Source organism: Parus major, chromosome 4 (assembly GCF_001522545.3).
Source record: "Parus major isolate Abel chromosome 4, Parus_major1.1, whole genome shotgun sequence".
Classification (NCBI taxonomy): domain Eukaryota; kingdom Metazoa; phylum Chordata; class Aves; order Passeriformes; family Paridae; genus Parus; species Parus major.
In genome coordinates this window covers 9,802,990-9,827,533 of record NC_031771.1, presented here as the reverse complement: position 1 = coordinate 9,827,533, position 24,544 = coordinate 9,802,990, and the positions used below count along the sequence as shown (strand labels likewise).

Genomic DNA, 24,544 nt, shown 5'->3' with positions numbered 1-24,544 from the left:
TTTTGGGCATTAATTGCCTGATGTACTCAAATACTCCACTTGCTTCCATTTTAGCCTATCATTTGTCACAAATGAGTATGAGACCATGCTGCATTTGATCCTGCAAAGGTACATGGTAAAAAAAAAGAGCTCTAATAGTTTAGGAGCTTGGTTCCTAGAAGACCAGTGAAAGATAAGTAAAGAGGAGGTGTAACATAAGTGCAAGATCCTTAATTGTGAAAAATAAGCTGTTTGTCAGCTTCCCACTCATGTTTTTATCATAAGAACATATTTTTTACCATGCTCTCCTGGTGGAGAAGGAAAACACTTATCTGTGGAGACCTTTTGTATAATAATCAATTCCTCCATAACCTTGGCAGTCTAACGACAGTATACAATTTCAGGTAAAAGCAATTGCCAGTGCCTCTGCTCATATGTTCTGTATTTCATTTGCATTTCAAGAGGAAGGAAAGGAGGAGGTGGAAGGCAGAGAAAATAACACCCCAAATCAGAAACACTTCTTTAAAGTAGGGCAGGACAAAGTAGTGTATATTTCAAGTCAGACTGGCATTTTTACCAATGCAGCTAACAAAGCACACTCCACTTGTAATTGACAAGTTTGTGGGTTCATCATTTGCTTTTTATTTCCCCATTCTATATGTAAGTACCCACTTCACTGAGTTTTCAACTTGTTTTGCTAAGACAGCCAAAAGGTGTCTGAGAAAATACTGACAATCCCTCCATCCTCTCATAGATGACATGGAATACTCATACATTCAGAGGTCTGAGCTTTACTTTTACACAACTTGGAGTCATAACCATAATGAGAATCAGGCATTCCAAGGATCCTCTTGATGAGCTGGAGAAGTCTTGCAAAATAGAAAAAAAAGGCACATCATTCTCCTAATTTCTTACAGAAACAGAAAATTTCTCTTCCAGCAGTTGTTTTGTATCTCCCCGTATTTTCTTGTGTCTGGCCCCTCTTTTTGCCTATTCAGTCTCCCATTTTACCTCTGAAAAGGAAGAAAGCACATGCTAGTGTGGGAAGAATGCTCTCAACACTTGTCTTACTGCAGTCTCTATTAGCAGCTCTCAGAAATCAGTCACACAGAAAGAAAATCTCCCAGTTTTAAACTCTGGCACACTGAAAATATTTGAGAGTTATCAGGGTTTTCAATCACATTTCTTCACATTTTTATACCTAGAAAATAAATCATCAGCTTAAACAGCCATGGAAGCACATCTTACTGTAGTTGTGAACAAGCAGACCTGTTCCATAGCAGGAGAGTCTGAGGCAATTTTCCTTTACTACCTGGTGGCTTTCCTTTTAGCCTGGGTGGGTAAAAGCTGTGCAAAATGGCAGATTCTCCTATTGCTTACACCAACACTCAGTCTCACTGATTCACCAAAGAAATTCACATTCCTGTAGCAATGCCAGGCCTGGCCACAGAAGAGGAGAGTTCAGTTCCATGCTGCCTCTGTGCCATGCAGCCTCAGGGCAATTATCACTTCTGTTAGCCCTCCACTGGATACTGTTTTTCTAGACTCTCCAGGGCTGGACAGAGTTGTATCTGTGCATCTGTCCCTCTGTAGGATGTATTTGTGCTCACCAAGACTGATCCTCTGTCTTTCCTGAGACTTCAGCCAACTAGCTGCTATCATGTAAACATTATTAACTGTTCTTACCAAGGGCTGTCTTAAGAGCACCTTGGCCAAAGCAGCATCTATTTGTGTGCGTTTCATTAGGGACATTCAGATTGTTAAAGAAGCCTGACCCTTCTATATGGGAGCTACTTACCAGGAGAGCAAATATTTTATACCAATAAATACTACAGGAGGCAGAAACATTCCCATTTCATGCTCCTTAAGTACACTTGCTCTGTTCCTGGAGGATGAGCTTTCAGAGGCCAAATACTCAGCCTTCACATCCAGTAGTAACACAAGCAAGTGGATACCCAGAAATAACAGCAACAGAGGACAGTGGATGTCACATCATGGGTTTTCTTTAGTTTGTGTAGTGCATACAAAAAGACTCAGAAAGGGATCTAACAAAACCACAAGAGAAGATTTAAAAACACATCATATTTTCTATGACATTGTCCTTGGCTGTGATTAATTTACCTCGGCTTCACACACCCAGGCATCAGGAACATGCTGCCCTAGACACTGTTCTGGTCTTTGTCACAACAGAAAATTTTCTACAATGCCACTCCTGGTCTTGTGACATGAAGGAGAAAATCTTCATCTGCTTTTTCTCTCTGAAACTTCCTCTCCAACATGCAGTTCAGAAAACATGTTTTGGTGAAATGCTTCGTGTCTTCTGACATCAGGAGATCTATCTCTAGAGCAACATGGTTACTGTGGCTCACATGAATATTGCTAGTCTAAGTCCCTGAGAGAGTCTAGCAGTACAGAGGTGATTTACTATAAGTAACCATTTAAAACCTCAAGGTATTGCAAATATTTTAAAGTGGTATTTTAATGAACATAATTAATTTTACTATAGAGTCTTCCCAGCATCACAGGGAATTTTATTAGCATATTTTATTTCCCTATTTATAAAATTCTAGTACTTTTCTTTAAATAAGGATATCTCTTTATGGTTTCCCTGCTGTGTCACATGCAAAATATCTTACAGGGACAGAAGGAAAACATGTTTGGTTTAATATAAAAACAGTCTATTCTCTGGTAGAGATAAGTCATGGAAAAATGAGATAAAATAAATAGCATTTAACAAATATTTCTGTTTTCCACAGATACATTTTGTATTAATATCTGGCAATATTTTTTCTGTTGCTCTTCCTTGAAAGACTCTTTGACCTTTTTCCTTTTCAGTCCCCCATCCCTGAAAGATATAGAAAAGAAACAGCCTTAAACTCACTTCAGGGACAAGGCAGGAAAACATTATTATATTTAGACTACGTAGTCAAAGAAATTTCCACTCTTAATATTCTCTAAGTGATTTATACTGCCAAGACTTACTACACCACAATGCCCTCCTTTTAACCCCAGCATTTAACAGGCAAGTAATTAATTTTCACCTAAAACTGCTTGCTGTCTAGATCCACCTGTCAGCTTTGTTTCTCTCTATCACTATATTCTTCTGATGCAATTGTTCAAGTAATGAAGTAATGTTTTCTGAATCAGAGATGGACTACAGTGCAAATAAAACAGATCTTAAAGGATTCCATGCTAATATTTCAGAATACAGAACACCTTTGAAAACAATTCCAGAGGTGTTGCTTCTTACCAAGGAAGCACAGACATTCCTGCCTGAGCAGCAATGACAGCCTTCACTCTGTCAGCAAAGTGAACAGCATCTTCTTCTTCCTGAAAAAATATATGAATTAATTGCTTTACAACATAGACATTTTCTCTGTGCCTCCCTTAAAGAGACGGCTTTTGTCACACAGCAGGCACTGGGGTTTATGACAGACCCACAAGCCAAATGTGAGCTGCAGAGGAGTTCCAGCTGATTCTGGTTTGCCATTATTTGGTGCCAAAAAGAACTACATGGGAGGCTCTCTGGTTTCTGGGACCCCTCAAATAACACAGCCTGAGGTCCCTGTGTATGCATCCCACATTAATCCATGCTCACTTAAAATTAAGACTTCAGTGTTGCTTCCTGGCCTTTGTCCATTAAGTTATCAATAAAGATTCAGAACACCTTGTGTAGTAATTCAGACCTCCTTCCAGACAACATTTCACAAGCACTTTCAAAACATACAAAAGCATAAGAACCTCTTTGACCATCGGTGGCAGGTACCACACATTGCAGACAATAGCCCAGCTGGTTAACACATTAAAAGCATAGGTCATCACGGAATGCTTTGTGCTGTTCCAGAAGGCATCTCCAAAGCGAGGGTCATACTGGAAGAAAAGAAAAATAAACTCCCTTGGTTTAAATCACATAAACTGCTTTTTTTTTTTTTTTTGGCCACAAAGTCACAATGCAACTTATTAAATATGGGGAAAATCTAATCACACCTCCTGAAAGCATCAATAAATTCAGAGTAAAGCTCCAACATTTATTACAAGTTTCTAACAGCTAACCTTTACAAGCAATGCATGAACCCAAACTGTCACAGACCTGTTGAAACACAACTATAGCAAAAGATTTATTCAAAACATAAAACCTTGTCATCTGCAGATATGCTGACTCCAAAGATTTCCTTGACAATGCTCTCACCAGTTTTAACAACTTCCATAAGATCAGGCAACATTATAGTTCCATAAAAAGTAACTAATATTTTCAGATGTAGAGTGACCTGGCTAAAGCTACTCAGAGAGACTTGAAAGTGCCAAGAAAACTGCCTTTATCCTCAGAGCATGCAAGAGACAGGATAGAAATGACATGTTTCCCATACTGCTTAAAACCACAAGAAGTTTCTGTCTCTCAAGGCTTATTCAGTACTTTATGCACACCAAACATATCTGTTTTCAGGGCTTTCACATGAACAGCTTCTCTGACCTGAGAAGCATTTGCAAACAAACCTTCCATGTTTGGAAAACTGCAGTTACAGTACCTTGATTGCTACTGGATGGATGGTTCCTCCTACCTCAAAGCTTCCCTTCTTAAACATCATTACCGATGTGTTGTTAATGCAGGTGCCTGGTCAGAATTAAAATAGATGAAGGGCTTAATCCACTCTGAGAAAAGTATCAGGAAATGAATCTTAAACTGTCTTAAGAAGACTTAGCTGTTAAAGGAGAAAGTAAGCTTTAGTTCTGGAGCATAATCCCAGAGCCTTGCATGTCTTTCATTATGTTATATGCTAAAGAAAATAAACTGCCATGAAACTGTTGTAAAATACTAGAACCTGACTTTTAATATGTCACAAGAACTAATTAATTCTACAAACTAAAAACAAACATCTCACTTCTAAAGACTAGGTATAATAAACTGCACTCAATGGCAAGAAGTGAGAAGAGCAATAAAATCAATAAGTTGCTTCCTACCTTCTGGGAAAATTAAAATGGGTAACTTGGCCTTATCTGCAATGTGTTCTCTAATTCTGTGGAGAGAAAATAAAATTCCAGTGCATACTTCGTATTTATGTTTGTCCAAGAATCTAAACATCCATTACCTCTTACACAGGATAAGAAAATCCCTTGTGCCAATTGTCCTTTGCCCAGTCAGTTGCCTCAGCTGGAATATGTTCTGGTTTCAGGCCTTTATCTCAGTATCTCTTGTTAATTAAAAAAGTAGATTTTCTACAAAGCTGTATGAAGTTCCATCTTATCATTTTAACCAGAGAATGGTGGTAGTTGAAGCATGTTAAAATAACTTCCCAGATTCCAATTATTAATGCAGTCAAACTTATTTAGACTGAAATATATTCCAAATTTCTAGTTTTCATGCTTTCTAGGTTCACAACATCATAAATGTATCTAATGATTCACCACATTAAGTACCTTACTACATTTGCTGTGCATCACTTAAAACCACAGATATCACCATTAAGCAGATTACTGACACTAAAATCTGTCATTTTCCAAGACAACTATCTTTCCTATAACTCAAGAGCATGGAGCTCCTCTTCAGCCTGCATTAAAGAACAAATTCAAAACACCATACATCACAAAAAAGAAAAAAAAAGGCAACTGATGACAAAAAAAATGACAACACTGATGACAAATTACCACACCTGACCAGACAATGAAGCAAACACCTCATTATCTTACTTTTTCCTCACCAGGTGACGGTCTTTCATTTCTGAGCGTTCAAACAAGACATGCTGAGAGGTTTGCATGCAGGATTTTTGAATAAGTCCCATAAACCCTCCATGTACCTGGCCAACCTACAAGCCCAAAAGAAACTTGTTACAAAGCAAACACACACACTTAAATGATTAAATTCTAAACAGATTAAACAATTTCTAAGCTTATTGACATATTATAGCAATCCCCTTGGTCATTAATGTGCACACATCTGCCTGCATCTGTTTTTTTGCAGTCTAGAATGCAATTTTGAATGCTGTCAAATCGTAATCTTTCTACCAGGAAGTTTATCCTCTTACCCAATGCTAAATCTATGGGTATCTCAACATTACTGATATTCACCAACTGTCTTGTTCATACCAAAGAATAGCATCCATCACTGGCCAGGATTAGAACATCTAGTGGAGATGTGTGGTTGGCAACACAGATGCCTCCTTCCTGTGGTTTGTTTTCCCTGCAGTGACAACAGTAAAAGTAATTAGTTAATGTTTATTCTCCAGACTACAGGCCCAATCAGGTGACAAGCGCTGAAAAATATCTACATGTCTAAAGACAGTAATACATCATCTACACACACCCTGCCAGTACACAACAGGAAACACTGTAGAGCATGTGAACATCCTGACAGAGTCTGGATGATCCAAACAGCTTTTTGGATCAAGTTGTACCATCACCAAGTATCCAGGCAGTAATGGAATAAGAATCCTGCTCCAAAACTTGAGATGTTAAATACTACAAATAACAAATTCCAGATTAACAAGGGCAACATGGCAGCACTCACCTGTTGTGGAAATGAACGAGGCCACTCAGACATCGGACACCTAAGGTGGCACATATCATCTGGACCTGGTTGCTCAGCCAGCCTTTAACTCTGAAAGGAATGAAGCCATAGATACATTTCCAGTTTTATGGAGTCACATATGCAATGTAAACTCCCTGAGTTATCCCCAGTTGCTGTTACTACAAAGACCATACTAAGGCTCACACTGCATATCTGCTTTCAGATGCCGTTGCCATTAACTCTCTCTCACAATGCTCTAATTTTACAGGAGAGAAAAAGTCACCCCATGATAGTCCACATCAATCCTCTGGACTCCAGCAGTGTTCCAACTACCAGTTCAAATCCTTAAAGAAATACAGAAGAAATTGAAAGAGCCCTCAGCACACACCTACCTGCCATTTGGGAACTGTCCTACTACTGTAGTGGCCAACACCAGCAACAGGACACTGAAAACAGACAAGCAGATGCTACAAAGTAAAATAATCTTAATTAACACCAAGAAGCAAAACTGGAGGAGTATGCAAGAAGGTAATCTTATTTGGCCCCTTGATCCACTACACAATGCTTCTTTGCAGCATTAATAACATCTAACTAGCAACAAACCACTCGCTAACTAGCACACAAACCTCCTTCCTCCACTAGCCAATAGTATATTATTTCCCAACTTCTCTAAAAAGTACCATGAAAAACGATCCCGGCAAACTCTGTCTGGCTCACCGGAAAGGCAGCAGGAGGCAATACCGAATTATGATGCCAGTGACCCACACAGCAGCCAGTTTCCAACTGACATGGTGCAAGTTGGCATTGGTTCTGCTGAGGAGATTCCAGGACAGCAGCTCCTCGGAGCAGAACCGTGGAGTGACTTCATCTTCTGCAACTGCCTCGCAGCCCTTCTTGGAGAAGTACATGATATCAGCAAGGCTGAAACATCCTTGGCACCGGCCAACAATCTCCTCTTCCATGGGGGTCTCATCTCTCTGGATGATCCCTGCATGATCATGAGGAAATGAGCCTTCCTTCCACATGGTGAAATGAACAATATGGATTCCAAAGAGAGTCATATATATGTCAAATACATGTGCTTTTTAGAAACAGGTCTTCTACTCAAGCACCATAATGGCATTGCTATGCCTCATTCATGTACTGATAGTTCATTCCACAAGTTGTTTCTCTAATCCTATACCATATAATGCCCCTAAGTTGCTGAGGAAGGAGAAAAGGATTCTGATCAAGCTGCAAATAAAACCTTGAGCACAACACCTGCTTCACTGTAGTTTACCAAATAATATAGGCACTCACACCTAGAAATGTCATCTATACACTGCCAAGATGGCAGATCCCTCCTGGTGCCCTGACTCAAATTCAGGCAGAGTTTGTATGATTGTTGTTCTTGCTACTGTTGATTAGCTTTATTGTCTCCCAGCTGTAAAAAACACCTTCCTCTGTATTTTCTTTCTTGAAACCTTATACTTTCCCCTATCCCTTCTTCATTAAGAATCACTTCACTACCAAGAAACTTGAAAGTGCCAGGATTTCCACCACCCCAGACATACAAAGCATTACATAGACACATTGTGCAGGAAGAATGACAGCACATTCTTGCTTTGCTATTTGTAAAATCATACCCCATAGGACAGCCACACAGCAAGTCTGATAGCTGAGCTGAGGTCACTCTGAGACCAAATTCTTATCTGGCTATTTACAGTAATTGAAGTTTTCTTGGTTCATACCACCTAACACTTGGCTTTTTTGTTTGCCCCCCACACTTTTTTTTTTTTTTTTGAGTGTGTGTATTGGATTACATTAAATATGCATTGTAAAAAGACAATTTATCTTGATCAACCAACCTACCTCCCCCCTCATCAGAATCACAAAACTTTCCCCCATCTGTACTTTAGTAAAACCTTCAACTTTCAGGAAATCATCAGACCAGAAAATTATTAGCTGACAAATAAGGAACCTACATGACTAATGGCACTACAAGTAAAAAGGATAATTATGAGAACTTAACCCACTCCCATGTGGTCAAATAAAGGAAAAATAGTTACGGAAAAAATTATTTGGATTTTATCATCATATCTAGAAAAGGATGCTGTAACTCTTATTTGAGAGACCCTGGATTTTTTGCATTCTAGGAGTTACAAGAAGCAAAAGATAACCATGCAGAGCCATGTCAAGCACAAAGAACACTCGTTCCTCCTAATCCTGTAAAGAGAGAGCTGATGAAGCCAGAAAGCAAAAAAACCTATGAAAACAGGGATGCTTCCCAAATGTTTATCAGCAACATCTTTCTATACCCACACTAGTCTCTAATTCCTTTTATTCACAAAACTCAATCAGAAATTATCTTTTTTATAACATGCTTATGTAGGTTTGTAACTTCAATGGATATTTGCTCATCAAACTCCTTTCCAAGTAATTAAGATAAATAGTTGCCTTTTTACAAAATTAATAGTGCTGTGTCCCCTTCATCCAGAGATCTTACCAGTGGAGATTAAATTTTCAAGTGCCATCGCCTTCTGCTTTTTTACTCCCTCCTCAATCTGCAGGGTGGCCCACTGTTCCCAAAACAAGAAAAGTAGATGTTGATGGTTTTCATTTCATCATTTCCAGACATTCTGCAATTACCTCAGGTGAATTGTCTGAGCCTCTTTTACCCCTGCCAGGTCTCAGATTTTCATTTTTCAAATTCAGCCTGAAGGGTGCCCTGCATGCCTCCTGTTTAATTTGTTACATAGACAACCTTTTGCCATTTACAGGGAAAATTTTTTGGCTCAAACTTCTTTTCACGACACAGGCAGTTGGTTTTTTCTGGGGTCCAACAAATTACAGAGCTACCTATGAGACCATAGATCCAATGTGTCCAAAACTCTCTCCTCTCCAGTTAGCTTTAGTCAATAGGATTATAAAAAGTAATATCACTGACATTAGAGACATGCCAGAAAAATAGATCTAAAAAAATGAACCTTAAAGAATAAAAGAGATTACCTGATTTTGAGGGCATTCAAGTGGTCTCTGTTGACCGAAAACAGAGCTGGCAACATTTTGTATCAATAGTATTTCAGAAGGTAGCAGCTTTGGTAATGAGCTTTCACCCTTCCCTGTATTCATATTTTTGAGATAAACCGTTTCTTCTCCATGTTTAGCGCATCATAAAAGTCTCAATTAGCAAAATCAAATAAAAAAGTGTGCCTAATTTTTTAAGTTTTCCTAGTTTTGAATGTTTTCATCATACATACATAGACATATAAATAGTAGCTTTCATAAGTACTAAAATTGGGCTGTATTTACGTCCACCTGTTAGGCAGGTGCCCTAACAAAGGGCACAGGATGCTGGAGCATAGGCTCTTCTCATTATTAAAGACTCAGTGACCCACTCAGTTTATGCCTTCACCTGATATTGAAGGTTCCCATCTACAAGAGATAAGGAAAATCCATCTGCTTCATATAAACTCTTGCTAAACACCCTATTTCCCTCTAGCTGACATGTGCAGCTACACAAGCCACCACAAAGCTGATCTCAAATAGTTCCTACTACATTATAACAAGTCTCATGTGCAAACACTAGCCAGCTTTGTGCCGCCCTTAAGTTTTGCATGCTTTCTACCAGCTCTTTCTGTCGCTATTAAAGTTAACTCAGTAACAAAATGGATACTTTGCCTTGACATAATTAGGATTCTTTAGTTACCTTTAGCTGACCCTTTCTTTTTACCAGCCATCATAAAATAAAAGAAAAAATTGAAGGCAGAATAGGCTTTGATGTGGTATTTTAAACTCCATACAATCCATCTTTAATAACACCATAAAGCAAACAACCCCCCCAAAAAATAAATTAAAAAACCCACACCACAGACCGTCATCTTGTCTATACTTCCCAATTATTCTCCTGAAAAGGTCAACAGGTACATCATCTCTCACAATCTTTCGCAACACATGGAGAGTCATTCAGAATGGTGGAGCCAGGGGATGTCATGAAAACAGCAGCCCACACACTGAGAAATGAAAGAACATACAGAACAGGTACAGGAACGTTGCAAAAGAGAGTAAAGGCAGACGTGGAAAATTTAACCTCTTTAAAAAATACTGCTGGTCCTCATCCCTTCCCCAACATCCTTTAGGATAGTTGCATAGCACAAGGGAGGAAAAAGTATAAAGTATAAAATATTTGAGACTGACAAATAAAGCCTTCTGCCTTAGTCTCTGCTTTCCTGTCTCCTGTCTGCCATCCTTATCTCGCCTATCATTGTCCTCCTACATAAAAAAGCACCTGCCAACTGGCCAGCACTGTCAGAAATGAGCTTGCTCATACTGTCCTGAAGGATCTGGAATACCTCCAGGAGGCTGGCTTTTGATTCCCAGATAGAAAAAGGGTGACAATCACTGATCAAGCTGACTCCAAAAATACACATTAACTAATCTAAATGAGCAAGACAAGTCAAAGCCCAAAAATGTATAGAGCTTACTAGTAAATTATAGAATATTGCCTCCTAGCACAGAGAAAGAGTGGGGCAAAAGTGGCAGACTTTAAATAGTCCAGGCTACAAAGGCAATGTCTAAGAAAGATGAGGAAGAGTTTTCAAAGGCTGAACAGGGCTCATTAGCTTGGAAAAGAGCTGGCTGAGGTGGGTTAAGACAGGCATCTACAAAGTCTGGACTGGCACAGAGCAGGTGCTTAGGGAATAGTTATCAGTTTTCTCTTCTACTACAAGAACTGAGTTTTACCATGAGAAAGCTTTGGGCAGAGTGTGTGAGTAAGAAAAAAGGCAATATATTTCCACAGACCATCATAGGACACAAAATTCTCCTAACTCATGGCTTGGCATGGGAGGCTGAAGCACAAGCAGTGAGGTGGGAATACAGCTGTACTGTCACGCAGGTCTTGGGCTTTCAGTCAAACCATGGAATTGACACCTGTCAAAGCCATCTGTCTGGGTCAAACTCTAGACTAATTAACTCTGGGGTGGCTACTGAGTTGTTCTGCATTTGGTAGCATCTGTATGTATAATCTGTTTTCAAAAATGAAATAAGGCTTTGTGATCACCTTTGTATTGCACAGTATTGAGACAGAACTGTCACGCTGGTCTTCATTGCAAAACAGTAATGAAAGGATGTTTTAAATACCTTACAAAAAAACCACAGATGTTGCAACACAGAATTTAAGTATTAAATGTAGCAACTTCATTCCTACGTTTGCTGACTGAATGAGAGCTCAGGTGTTGTGCTTTCCTCACTCCCATTTCTGAAGTGATGAGGACACAAGGAGTCCAAACACCACACAGTTGATCCCACCTGGAATACTGAATACTTGACAGCTTAATTCCAACAGCCCATTTGTTTGAGCTTCCTGTAATTACATTCTAAACAAAATGAGGGTGCCCAATATTTCATTATGTTAATTACTGTCTTCACAGGACATGACATGAAACAAAATGTGGAATGTTCATTTTCTGAAATCTCATTTCTTGGGGGATTTTTCCTCCCTTTTCCCTTTCAAGTACAGCTCAATACTCCATTTTTCCATACTATGTAATATTTCAGTTTTGTCTCTCTCCCTGTATTTTAATACCTCTTCTCCCATATTCTTATAAAAGGTTTTTCTAATTACTCATTACATGAACTTTTTGCAACCTTTTCCTCATGTGTGACAAAGGCTTTGGGGCAATTCTTCTATGTAAAGTCTTCCATTATGGTGGTGAAGAGAAGGTTGGTAGGTTTTTAGCACAAAATAAAATCACCATCTGAGATCAAGCATTCATGACCTCTTCATCCAACAGTGGTTTCTGCCTGGCCTCATTTCCCCTTGCCCATCACAAACTTGAACCCAGTTGAAATGGTGTGAGTATTACACTCAGTGTCTGAGAGGATGTGACTGTCCACCCTCAGACTGTGAAAAGGACTCACAAATCTCCCAGCTGCTCCATGAGTACCTATGAAATGGGTTGAGAATGGTTTCTTTGGGATAAAAGCACAGGTATAATTTACTTGAGTTTTGATGGAGAGGCCAGCTAAGGATAACCATGTACTTAGAAGCACACCAGTGCAGTTTTTCACCAGCTGAAGTGTCTGACATCTGCCATACTCCAGTAGGAGTTTACACCATATAAACTACCTGTGTGTGCAAGTGTGCTCTCAATGCAAAAACTACTCACAATTTTTAGCTGGCTGATGTCTTTTTCTCAAGAAGCAACAATGCTCCAATTTAATACAGAAGTTCAGATCTGGTAAAACTCCAAGAATATTTCTTGGCAAATGGAGCTGCAGCTGTTTAATGTGTTTCTTTTACTCTTCAGAGGGCTCTGAGAGCACAGCATAGATTTCATCCTAGCAAATGCATCTTCTTTTGCAATTGCTGGAGTAACATCCCTGGCACAGATTTGCTAATATTCTCATCTCCAACAAAGCCCAGGATGGACAAAGCTCAGACAAAAGACATTATTTATGAATAAAAGTTTTCATGCATAAAAGTGAAAAATAACCCAAGCAAAATGCAAACCACGTACCACATTCACCTTTATAATTTCCAGAAATATTTGAAGGATAAATTAAGGGTAATAATAACAAATATAGGCTAGCAGATATGCAATTGAGACTTTTCTCTATTGGAGGTCTTTTTATATTTTATTATCCATATGTCCTCAAAAAAAACCCAAAAAAACCCAGAAAACCAAACAAAAAACCAACCATAAAAAGCACCTACAAACAAAAGCAGTTACCCCAGATTTTCAAATCTAGAATCTTGCTTTTATAAAATGATTCATTTTCTTTCTAAAATAACAAGTATCTATATTCCTTGATAGAAAAGCAGCAGAGGGCAAAAAACATTTCCATACATGATTACATCTTTCCCATTTATTCTAATCACCATTCACAGTGCTAAAATACTTCAGTGAAGTCAAGAAATCAAAGTAATTTATCATATGCCACCATTATTCATTGCTTAGTGATAGATCTGAAAACTTGAGCTTTATTCTAAAACACCTTTTTTGTTCCCAGCAAATTAAGTAAGATCTAAAGATAAACTTTCTTTGAAAACAAAACTTTAAAAAATTTTTTTTGACTTTGAAGTCCTTGATTTCATTCTCCACTCTTGTATTTTTCTCAAGTTGTCAAACATGGAGGAAAATAAAACATGCTTTCCCTCTGCTCAGCTGTAAGAAACATAGAAAAAACTTCTTAGGTGAGAAGTTTTCTATTAATTTTGCTGGTCTACATAACAGATTAAGTCAAACACATCACAATGGAGAGACCAGCCATAGTACTCAAGGTTGGATTTTTGCTGAAGCATCACCCAGTTGTTTGGCACTTCCTAGAGCAGTGATATTCCTGCAATATAGTCAGTAGAGCGCCAATATGTGATAATAAGCATTTCCAGCTCAGCTCTCTGGGAAGGCATCCTGTTGCACCATTCCAGAAGACAACAGGAACCACAGATAGTCTCTGTGCATTATCCCATTAACCATATCACAGGAACACAACACCACAGCTAGAAACCAGTCAACACCTCTCTAGGCTTTCTGTGTCAGGTTGTTCATACCTCAAACAAGCCTGCTTTAAGACTGACTTATCCCAAGCTGCAGTTTTGGCCGTATTCTGCTGAAAAAGCCCCATGACTCCAAGAATAGGCCCAGCAATTCCTTTAACCTAGCATTTTCCAGTCCTACCCTTTCTTCCAAAGAGCCTAGTGAGCCACATTACAAGCAAAGGGGACCTAACATCCCCTTCCCATCCTTTCTCCCTCCCATTTCCCACCAATCCCAAGATACTCTTGTGGCACAATGAGAAGCATTTGACAATACTTCAGCGAAAACCATTGGAATTAATTGTAAGATGAAAACAGAGGAAACTCATTTTTTGCCCACAGGACAATTAGGGAACAGCTTTGGACAAAAGAACAAAATGAACCAGCCTAAACAGCAGTGCATGGAGTTGTGCTGTTCCTGTTATTAGATGCTGTGGCACCAGGGAGCTAGACACAAAAGGTTATAGCTGATCACATAACAATTAACATACTTATTTTTCAATATATTGATCCTCCACACTGTGAGCATGGAATTGTCATGCTCATAACCTGTTACAAAAACTGTGGAGAGAAAAATGCTTAATGTGCCTTATGAAAATGGTGCCTTCCTACATAAAACACACACTGAGTGGGTCAAAGGTCTCTTAAAGTTGGGAAATGCTCAGGGAAAAAAACCCCAGAAATTGTTTTTGATGCTCACAAACTACAGCAGCAAAGCTGTCCAGAGACAGGTTTGATAAGATAGTAGTTCTTAATTAGGGCATGAATAGGAATTTAATTAGCATACCACTGGCTGATTAAAAAATATTTCACATATAAAGGCCAGTATTACATACAGCCACCACAGGCAGCCATTGCCCACTGACATCAGTATCTGAAAAAATAAGAAATCCCTAAATTTTGCAGTCTGCTAAATGTGCACTGTGCTAAATGATGTTCATACAACGGTAGGGAGATAGTGCCCAAGAGCTCTTAATCAGTATTAAAGCAAATAAAACAAACAAACAACCTTTCCCAAACCCACAAACAAGCAAACAAAAAACCCCCAACAACAACAATTAAACATGAGACAAAAAAAAAGACAGAACTGACAAGGTAAAATGGTCATGATATTAACTGTAACTGTATTACACTGTTACAGACATGTTCTACTGCAAAACAAATTACTCCAACGACTTAATAATAATAGCCACAATAATAGTAACATGTTTTCTGTCACAAGTAGAAAGTATATTCACAGAAAGCAGGTTTATGCCAGAAGCATAAAGTTAATCTATTGGAAAATGGAAATGCCTCACTGCTCAATATGATGAATTCACAACACCTACTTCTGGCTAATAATAGATATCAAAAGTCAAACTTGAAAAACTAAATCAGAGTCTGGCTTATAAAAAGCCCCAGAAACATTTTAATGATAGAAGCAGATCAGGATCTTAGCCATGATCTGTTTATCTCTAGAAAAATTACACTTTTAGAAGGTTGCACATATACTCCTTTAAGACTTGTACAGCAGAAGTTGAACTGCTAGATCCCCCAGATTTATAACTGGGTGAAACAAAGACACAGAATCAATGTTCTTACCTGGAGTATTAATTCCATGCAATTAAAACAATCCAAGTAAACCACCGAAACTGATATACATCTAAAATACATGTTTTTATTACTTACCAACTTCCACAAACTAATAGACCTTTTTCTTTATACTTGACTTGTCATGAGTATTCTACTTGCACAAAGCATTCTAACAAGCATGAACTAGAAGAAAGTACCATGGAACCTCTACTTCAACCCCCAAAAAACCTCAAACCAGTAGCAGATTATAAACCAGCACATAACTAGATATCATTAAAGACACCCCTCAAAAGATTATCACATAAAGTACAGCTGCAAACACATGCAAGTTAATGGATTTTTTTTCTGTTGACTTTTATGGCATTTCTATCAAATGTACACATTTTTATTTTTTTTATTAAACATGTCCTGTAGCAGACACATACCTTTTGAATCTACTTCTCAACTTACCTCTAATATTTTAATTACAATTTTCACATAGAAATGAGAAATTCCCAGTGACACTCGAAATATCGAGGGCAACAAAATTAATGCCACAAACAAAATCATCCAGATAGACAAAATCTTGCCTTCTGCAAGGCCATGGTCTTCTCTATTTTCTTCCATGTTTGCTCCTCCAAAATGCCAACCAGCTCCCTTTCTGAGAATATATGCTCATCTGTAGTGGAAAATCTAGCAAGCTTCAAGAGATAGAGGCAAATAAAAATTACACATTCTAAGAGCCACAGCTGTCTCCAGGAGAAGGCTGTTGCTCACTGAAGACTGACACTACCGATACTCTCAATGGTAAGGTAATTTCTACCCTTTGTCCCGCCCTAACTCCACCCACTTCCTTGTAATTGATAAGCGTTAGCTCACCAGGGGAGAAGGAAAAAAAAACCATGATAAGTAATAATATATGTTAGATAATTAGATGCTGCCAATAAGGATCCTTGTCAATGTGACAACTGGTTTTCACAAGGTGTCCTGCCAATAAATTACAATGCAGAACTACGTGGGTGTGTTTTTCAGACTGCCTAAAATCTTCTCTTCTAAACCTTATTAATACACATGAAGCATTCCTCCAGCTGACGTTTGTACAAATCTGTAACTTATTCAGTCAGGTTTTCTATTTCATGGTGAGATAACTGCCTTGTTTTGGTATTCAAACAAATGAGTGAAACAGAACCTTGAGGTTCAAATCAGGCTTTTTCTGTTTTATTTTATTTTTTAATAACAAGTATGAAATGAGGATGCAAGTTTCAGCAGGCAAGGACTGAGAAGACAATAAACCTGCTCTCTCCACTCTATCAGAAATTAGCCAAAAAGCCTGTATTACAAGGTTACAAAATACACTGTGGTGAAGTAACGAGCCATCTATCTTTGCACCTATTCAACTACAGAATTGAAATGCAAGAGATAATCCTGTTTCTCCTTCTAGCCTATCAAATTCCAATAATTTAATTCAGTATTTTTTAGAAAATACCCTGCTCAACCCCTTACAGCCACCCCTCTCCTGCCTTTTTGTGTGCATCAGAGATGATACAAAGGTGAATAACTAGAACCTCAGGGGAGCCCACCAGCTGCTCATTTACTTCTTTACTATCTTCCCACAGAACAACTTAACCAGTCTTGGTAGAATGTGCATTTAAAACACAGCTTCCAAGATAGTGACATACCACCCCACAAAAGATCTTTCCTTTGCCAATACTTACATTGGTGTGTTTGTCTGAAGCTGGGCCTGTCCTTTTAAAATAGTCCCATCCCCAAGTACCATTGCTTGATTTGTGTTGTGGAGTAGATGGATTCCTTAGAAATGGAAGCAGCCCCAAAGATCCTGTGTAGAATGCGCACCAATACTGTCCAGGCAGTAAGAGAAGCACAGCTGTTAGAGTGGGCTGCACCACCTCTAACTTACACCATGCACTCAGGTACCACCATGTAGTTTCCTGATGCTTGCAAGCCCATGTGAATCCATGAAATGCTTCTTGTGCTGCATAGTGAGTCAAGTATCTTCTGTACCTTCAGATTTGCCGCTGCATGATATCCGTCAGGTCTTTCAAATTACATTGCAAGCTTATCCAGCAATATAACTTCTCTTTTGCATATTTTCATTACTTAGCTTCTTTACTTTCTCTCCCCTTGCTGGCTGTCTTCTGAGCCTTCTGTATCCTCTGCAAAAGCTCACTGGTTTGTTTTTTAAGTGTTTCTGTCTTCCTTCCCAATGATCTTTCTCTCAGTGGCAACCTTGAGGCCTTCACTCTCCACACTGCTGCTTCCAGGTACACCATTAACTACTATTTGTCACCTGCCTCCCAAAAGGCTTCTTTGGGAACAATGCTCCATTGTAAAACAGCTTTCCTCACCCATTTCTCTTTAGCTACCATTCCTTATTCCCCTTTCTGGTCTCTCCCTCGAGTGGCTTGCCCAGCTAACACACATTCCCTAGCATGGCCTTTGGTGGAAAGCTGGAGGAGAGAACATTGATCCACCTGGCAGCACCTGTGAATAGTTACCACCATCAGCCTTGGCACAGGGGATCAGTATGCCCCTTGTCTGGGTGCTAAAAACCCTGTGGGCAGGTGGGTGGAGGTAATTTCTGGGACCTGATTTGAAGCAGGAAAGGTGGGAAAAATGAAGTATTGCAAGGAACAGAAATATGTGGCCATTCATTTGGTGGGATGCCTCAGCAATAAGTTTAGGCACAAGACAGATAATTTCTTAAAAGCATAGAGGGAAAGACAGACTTCCCTAGCCTGGGTGGGAGGAAGAAGCTTCCTCTCCTGGACAAGGGAGAGTTGTTTTTCATCCTGTGAAACCATATAAAGAACTGAAGAGTTTCTAGTAGCCTCTCTATGGAGGTGGTCAAACCAGCTAGCCCAAAGGTACTACAAGATCCATATGGCCAAGGCTCTTACATTTATTCTTTGCCTTATCCACTTCCTACCTCCCGAAATAATGAAAACCATTTTGATGTTCTTACTATTCTGTTACCATTGATGTCATGTGGATTGGAGAGAAAAAGAAACAATCAAACACACAAAAAAACCCCTGCACCTTAACTGCCCAAATTTGGAATGACACAAATATCAAGGAGATTCTGCACACCCACCTATTAACAGTATGGAATAAAAATTCTAATTCAATGAAAAATTGACCTAAAACCCACTTAGGAATGAATCTGAGTACTGGAACTTGTCCAATCATGACCAAATAGTTCAATCTTGTTAAATTTCTGCCAAAAATGGCTGTCAAAGCTTCTAAAGCATCTTTATGTTCTTGAGACCACGAGCATTAAAACAACTGAGACATGGTGGACTAAGCACTGTATGTCTTAACTCCAAAGCCCTTGAGACTGCTATAGAAGTGAATATGGATTTGAATTTTATCTCTTCCCTGAATGAAGGTAATGAACTTGCTCATGATTTGAAGAAAGAAGGAAATTCTTTATTTCTCCAGGAAATTCATAACATAGCTTCCTGTTTTTTGGTCAGAAATTTGGCATAGCTTTTTGAACCCCATCACAATAATTTGTTATTGTTATTGTTGTTGTTGTTGTTGTTATCAATAATAATAATATTTCAGATGAGCCACGAAATATCATTTTTGTCAAATTCCAATGTGAACAGATATGCATCCAACACTAAGCTGAATAAATACTGTCACGTCGTGCAGCCCACACCACAAGGACAGGCCACAATTGCAACAGGTCAGCGTGGAAGAAAAGAGCGGGTGATGGGTCTTAGGTGGAAAATCCAAGGGTCCTTTAATATTAGCAGTGGAGCATTCCCGAATACAGCCACACTCTTAAGACCCCAAACAAAGGATGATCCCAATTTATATACACTAGCTTTGAACTTTCTAGAAACATTCTAACCAATTATGAATGACCATGTAACTCATATTAAAATAGTAACTCCCATGATCCAAGCAAATGAACTCACCCTAATTTAAACAATATCCCCAAACTCAGGGTGTTGCCTTCCATGGGCCCAGGTTGATCGCAGTCAGGGCTGGCCCACTGGCCGAATCAGGCCACCAGGCCACCACAAACTACAGTTTGTAATGTGGCTACATAAATTTCCACAGCAAAATTATTGCATCCACTGACTAAACAGAGCTTCTGCATGTCATTCTTTTGCCCTTTTTGTCCCTCTTACCAACAGCCAGCCTACTGCAATCATATCTGTTTTGAAGCTGTGAAAAAGGCTTTATCCAGAAGTGAGAAGGTATTGCAAATAATTCAAACAAACATGCAGCAACAGAATGTAGCACTCATCTGTAAAGTCCAGTAAATAATGATGAATTTATACCAAATGACCACAAGCACTTTTTTTATGGTGAAGTACCCCATATGTCAGGAAAACCCACCAGAAAATGTGCAAAATTCTCTGTTCATTTGGAAGAATGGAATCAAACTTAGAAGAAAGTGGTATGGATGACACAGGGGGAACCCAAGAGCAAAGCTCCCTTTAATTTAATGAATCTCAAATTGATACCCACAAGCATAAGAAATTCACTTGAAACAATTGCTGGTCTCCTAGGGAAATGAGAAGGAGATGGAATGGGCATCAGCTGCCTACTCTAGGTTCTAGACCCCTTGAAGTCATTCTACTGATTTCATATTGCAAAACATTGCCTATTACCTAACTGCCAATTGTCAGAGGGAACTGGAATTATGACCCATTTATTTTTTCAATGTAAGAAGAAGCAAACACAGCACTTAGCTGTGTCTACCTGTAGTGCCTCACATGGAAGGGTTAAATCAGGCATAAAGAGCCCTTTCCTGCACAGCAGTGGTTATACAGCAGTCATCTTTTAAGCAGGTTCTACACTGTAAACAGATAAAAAACTGCAGTGGGAGGTGACAGCTTTCAAGAAGTGCCACTATGGTTTTGCCTTCCCTCTGATACACAGAGGGAACACAGACTGGAAATAACACTTGTCATGGTATTCAAAATGAAGAATCACACAGTCATAGAAATTTTGGCAACCACTCTTTCCAGGTATGCTTCCTTCCTATCCAACACTAACCGTACCAGTGACTCCAAGGGTATGTCAGGGGAGAGTTTGCAGCCTGCCTTTCTTGTAACACCTTTCTTATCAGATCACACAAACATCACATGTCACTAGCAGATACTGCTCCAAAGCAGCACTGACACATCAGCTTCAGCCAGGTGGTACTTCAGATGCTGAAGTGTAGTGGTTTAGGTTTGTTAATTTGAGTTTTTTGGTTAATGCACTAAATAGTGTGGAGGGTTTACTGTTGGCTAAAATTACTAGTGTACTTATTTATTTCTTGTTGTGAGATATGGATCAGGAGAAGGGTAAAACAGGTTTAAAACTTAAAAGGTATAAAGAGTTTTTATTAATAGGATTACAAGAATAAGAAGTATTAGAATAAAGCTTCTAGAACACTTTTTCTTCTTTCTGCTTAATTTTGTTTTTCTTAGCTGATAACGTAGAGACAAAACTTGGGATGTTAAATTAGTACTAACTATACAATAGTCTTTTATTATTTTTTGTAGAGAGAGAAGGGTTTTTTTGTAATGCTATGGAAACAGAGCTCAGCTACATCTCCAGGCTGGAAACAAAGAGAGAGATTCCTTGGGGTTTTAAAATGTGGATCTCACAGAGGCAGATCTAATTTTTAAATGGTATAAAATGTTGTTAGTTTTCAGAACTAGTCAGCTATTGGTCTTTCCCAGGCACAGAAGAAGGTCTCAACAGCTTTTATTAAAGAAATTACTTCTGTGAGTAGTTTCTTACTTCTTCCTTAAATGTTAATTAATGTGAAACTACTACTTGAAGTAACACACTCCCTAAGGGTTAACAAAGAAGTATTTCTACCCGGGTCAAATGGCAATAATCATGACTGTCAATCAAAGTCAACCTTCAATCACTTGATCCTCTTTATAGGAAATATACAGGGTATAATTTTTACCTGTTTGGAGTAAGCGAACAGCAACATTTTCAAAAGCTGCTTGCATCCAGTGTACAGAAGTACATCCTGACATTGCCATTAGGCAGGGGAAGGTGTTACTATTGCTAAAATTATTCTTATTGTGAGATGTTACATAATGATTTATGTCATTATGGAAACACACCATGGAATCAGTATAAACAGAAATACTGATATTAAAGTAAACATGGACATGAAACAAAGGAAAATATAGTGAGTTCATTATTTAAATCCCTTTGCTGTGAATTGCTGGCTTTTTCTGTTATGTATTTTTGCCGCTATGTAATTGCTTAGGAAATAATTACAAATTGTATCCACTCTTTATGTATAAAGAAAACAGTGGGCTTGTGCAAAGGTGTAAAACCTTGTTACTGCTGTTACCTGCTTGCTAGGAGTGTAAACTGGCCACATGTTGGAGCTTTGTCCAGACCTGGTGGGGGCTCCCAGCCACTCCTGCTGAGGAGATAGCCAACATGTTTGGCCTTGCCTGGACTTGTACCCCAGCACAGAAGGCATGACACAACCCAACAAGAAACTGCCTATAAAAGAGCCAGTGACCAGGGGTGGATGTGTTGGTGGAGCAGAGACTCCCCCCGTCCCCAGTGCTGCTTGCTTGTCCCTTACCAATGAATTAATAAATTGCCTTATTGATTGACCAACCCAATTGTGGTGAGAAATTTATAACATTCTGACTCCAGTTGTAGGGCTCTGTGGTATTTCTCTGTGAGTTTTGCCATGTTACAAAGCAGACTGATCTCTTTAGAAAAGCCTTGTAAGTCAATGACACAGAGTCAGACAGCAAACCTGGGCTGATTTACCAGCATCACTTAACATCCAGAGGTCCAGGATTATGTTTTGCAGGATAAGAGAGTCTTCAAATAGGACTGATCAGTACACTCTACACTCCAATAATTCTGATGAGTGTACTCAGAATGAAAACTACTAAGAACAAACCTTTTCCAAATAAACTTTAACCAGCTATAACAGCAACAAAAAGCCTTTTTTTTAGTTTTGCTTATGTCTTCTCAATGTTTCAACTACACATTTATCAAACTCCTTACCTGATTGCTACTCAAGGGTGAAATAATCTCTGGTAGTTTTACTTGTAGAAAATCCTCCAAAAGGCCAGAATAGCCTTAGAGGTCATCTATGCATGGTAAGCGGTGTCAGGTGCAATATTTATTTATGGAAAACACATTGTCTTCATGCACTGAAGTGCAAATATGTGCTCCTCTGCATTCTCACTCTAACTGAGCTATGGCTGCTGCTCTTTAGGTCTCTACAGACTCCATCTACACCACCAAACAGGAGTCTGTTTATATCTGACCACAGTAAGATTGGGCTAGTTACACTTTATCTTTGGCCATCAACAGATGAACTATGAAAACACTGAATAAGTATCTTTAACTACTATATCACTCATCAGGATGACTGTAACACATTTAGCTCTGGCCACAGAAACATTATTGTTTCCACACAAGATAAATTCAACAATTACAGAAAGTTATTTATTGTATCCCGTGGCTTACAACAGGCTTGAGTTTTTGTATCTCAAAACAGAGAAACCACTACATCTTCTGATTACATTTGCTTGCTTCAGCAATGTATAAATACCCACAGATGTGTAGGCATTGCATGGTTGTCAATACATATCTCATATATTGTTTGTATAAATCTTGTATATGGTTTGTGTATCACTGACACTGAATGCAATAGATTAATGCATCAATGCCTAACATTTATTGCATTGATTAAATGCATACAATTTTCTCCCAGCTCTCACTTAGGAATGACTGCAAGCACAGCATCCTTTGGGAGAATTCCTGTATTGGGTCAGCATTTTGTTTCCACTTTCAACGTTTTCTCCCAAACACCTATAGAAGCTTGCCATATCGTCGGTTTTTGTTGCCTCTACCACAGCAACATGGTCCATAATGGAATCATTTGCTGTCATATATCCCTTTAGATGGGTTGTACTTGTTATCCATTTGTTTAATACCACATGGTCTGCATTGCAAGAAATGCATACCAGCTCTTTCCTATCAACCTTGTCCATCATTCTGTACCACCCAGAGTCTTGTCATCCCCTTAGTCAGAGATAGAACATTTATGAGTGTGTTGAGAAATGAAAGTCTTACTTGGTCCCTCTCTCCACTGTAACAACAGTTAAGAACCACAACAGTTTTCCCTTCTAAATACTAGAATTATTCACATTTGTTTTAAATAATACTTAAAGAATTTTATTTAAATGTAAATATGCCAGAACTAACCATTAAATCTTATTATAAATCTCGGGGAAAAAAAATTAAGGGGAAAGAAACTGCACTGAAAACATTAACTTTATATGCAAAAATGTATGTGAGACCTAAAAGCATGGAAATACCTCTTGAAAGACCACAGGTCCATACATCCTGTTTCAAGAGTCAGGAAATTAACGTCTAAGGCTAAGAATTTGCTTACCTGACTCAAACCTCCCGAGAGTGGCCCGGCTAGCTCAGTGATGAGGTTTCTCTTCACTCAGGTTTCGAGCCAGCATATGTTTGTGGGGTTCACTGATTTTCTTCAAGAATTCGAGTCTATAGAGCGAGTAAAGAAACCAGGGGGGGACTCTCTCTCTGGTTTGCATTCCACAGTTTATTTCTGTGAAGGGGAATCCAAGGGACGAGAGACAAAGGATTTGGGGTCTGGGGGGTCTCTTTTAACAAGGTTTCTCGGAGGGAGGGAACATCAGAGAAAAAACAAATAATTTTCTCAGTTAGTACTTCTTACAAACTTTCTACAAATCAAGGTTACACACACCAAGATAAGAAATAACAGACACCAACTTCTTCAAATGCCCACAGAGGTGTAGGAGTATTCTCCACAGAGGGGCAGAGGGGGAGAGGGGGGAGCTTGGTTTCCTGGCAACACAGGGGGGAAAGAAAGGGAAGGCAAGGTAAGCATGCTCTCTCAGCTTCCATAGCTCAGAGACATTCTGGGACAGGAAAAACAGAGTTACAAACTTCCGTGTTGGAAACAAGAGTCTCCTGGG

The 24,544-nt window shown here is 38.9% G+C and overlaps 1 protein-coding gene across 10 annotated transcripts; it reads right to left on the bottom strand.

The window, feature by feature from the left end:
* Nucleotides 1-754: 754 nt before the first annotated feature.
* LOC107203474 (glycerol-3-phosphate acyltransferase 3-like) lies at nucleotides 755-24,242 on the bottom strand. Of its 10 annotated transcripts, none has more exons than XR_004496990.1 (13): nucleotides 16,023-16,382; nucleotides 8,967-9,039; nucleotides 7,199-7,469; nucleotides 6,874-6,948; nucleotides 6,482-6,571; nucleotides 6,061-6,154; nucleotides 5,665-5,780; nucleotides 4,939-4,994; nucleotides 4,506-4,591; nucleotides 3,721-3,849; nucleotides 3,230-3,309; nucleotides 2,101-2,824; nucleotides 755-992 (listed from the first exon to the last, which is right to left on the bottom strand). XR_004496990.1 is itself a non-coding variant. In XM_015625654.2 (13 exons), the coding sequence occupies exons 2-13, from the start codon at nucleotides 10,339-10,341 to the stop codon at nucleotides 2,710-2,712; spliced, it is 1,191 nt and encodes a 396-aa protein (XP_015481140.1). In that variant the 5' UTR covers nucleotides 10,342-10,473; nucleotides 23,974-24,242; the 3' UTR covers nucleotides 755-2,709. The 10 variants fall into 10 exon arrangements, 9 of the variants coding, with proteins under 9 accessions (XP_015481140.1, XP_015481134.1, XP_015481144.1 ...); XM_015625654.2 differs by lacking the exon at nucleotides 16,023-16,382 and adding exons at nucleotides 10,336-10,473; nucleotides 23,974-24,242 and having other exon boundaries at nucleotides 755-2,824; XM_015625648.3 differs by adding an exon at nucleotides 17,267-18,334 and having other exon boundaries at nucleotides 755-2,824; nucleotides 16,023-16,252.
* Between the last annotated feature and the right edge of the window lie 302 nt (nucleotides 24,243-24,544).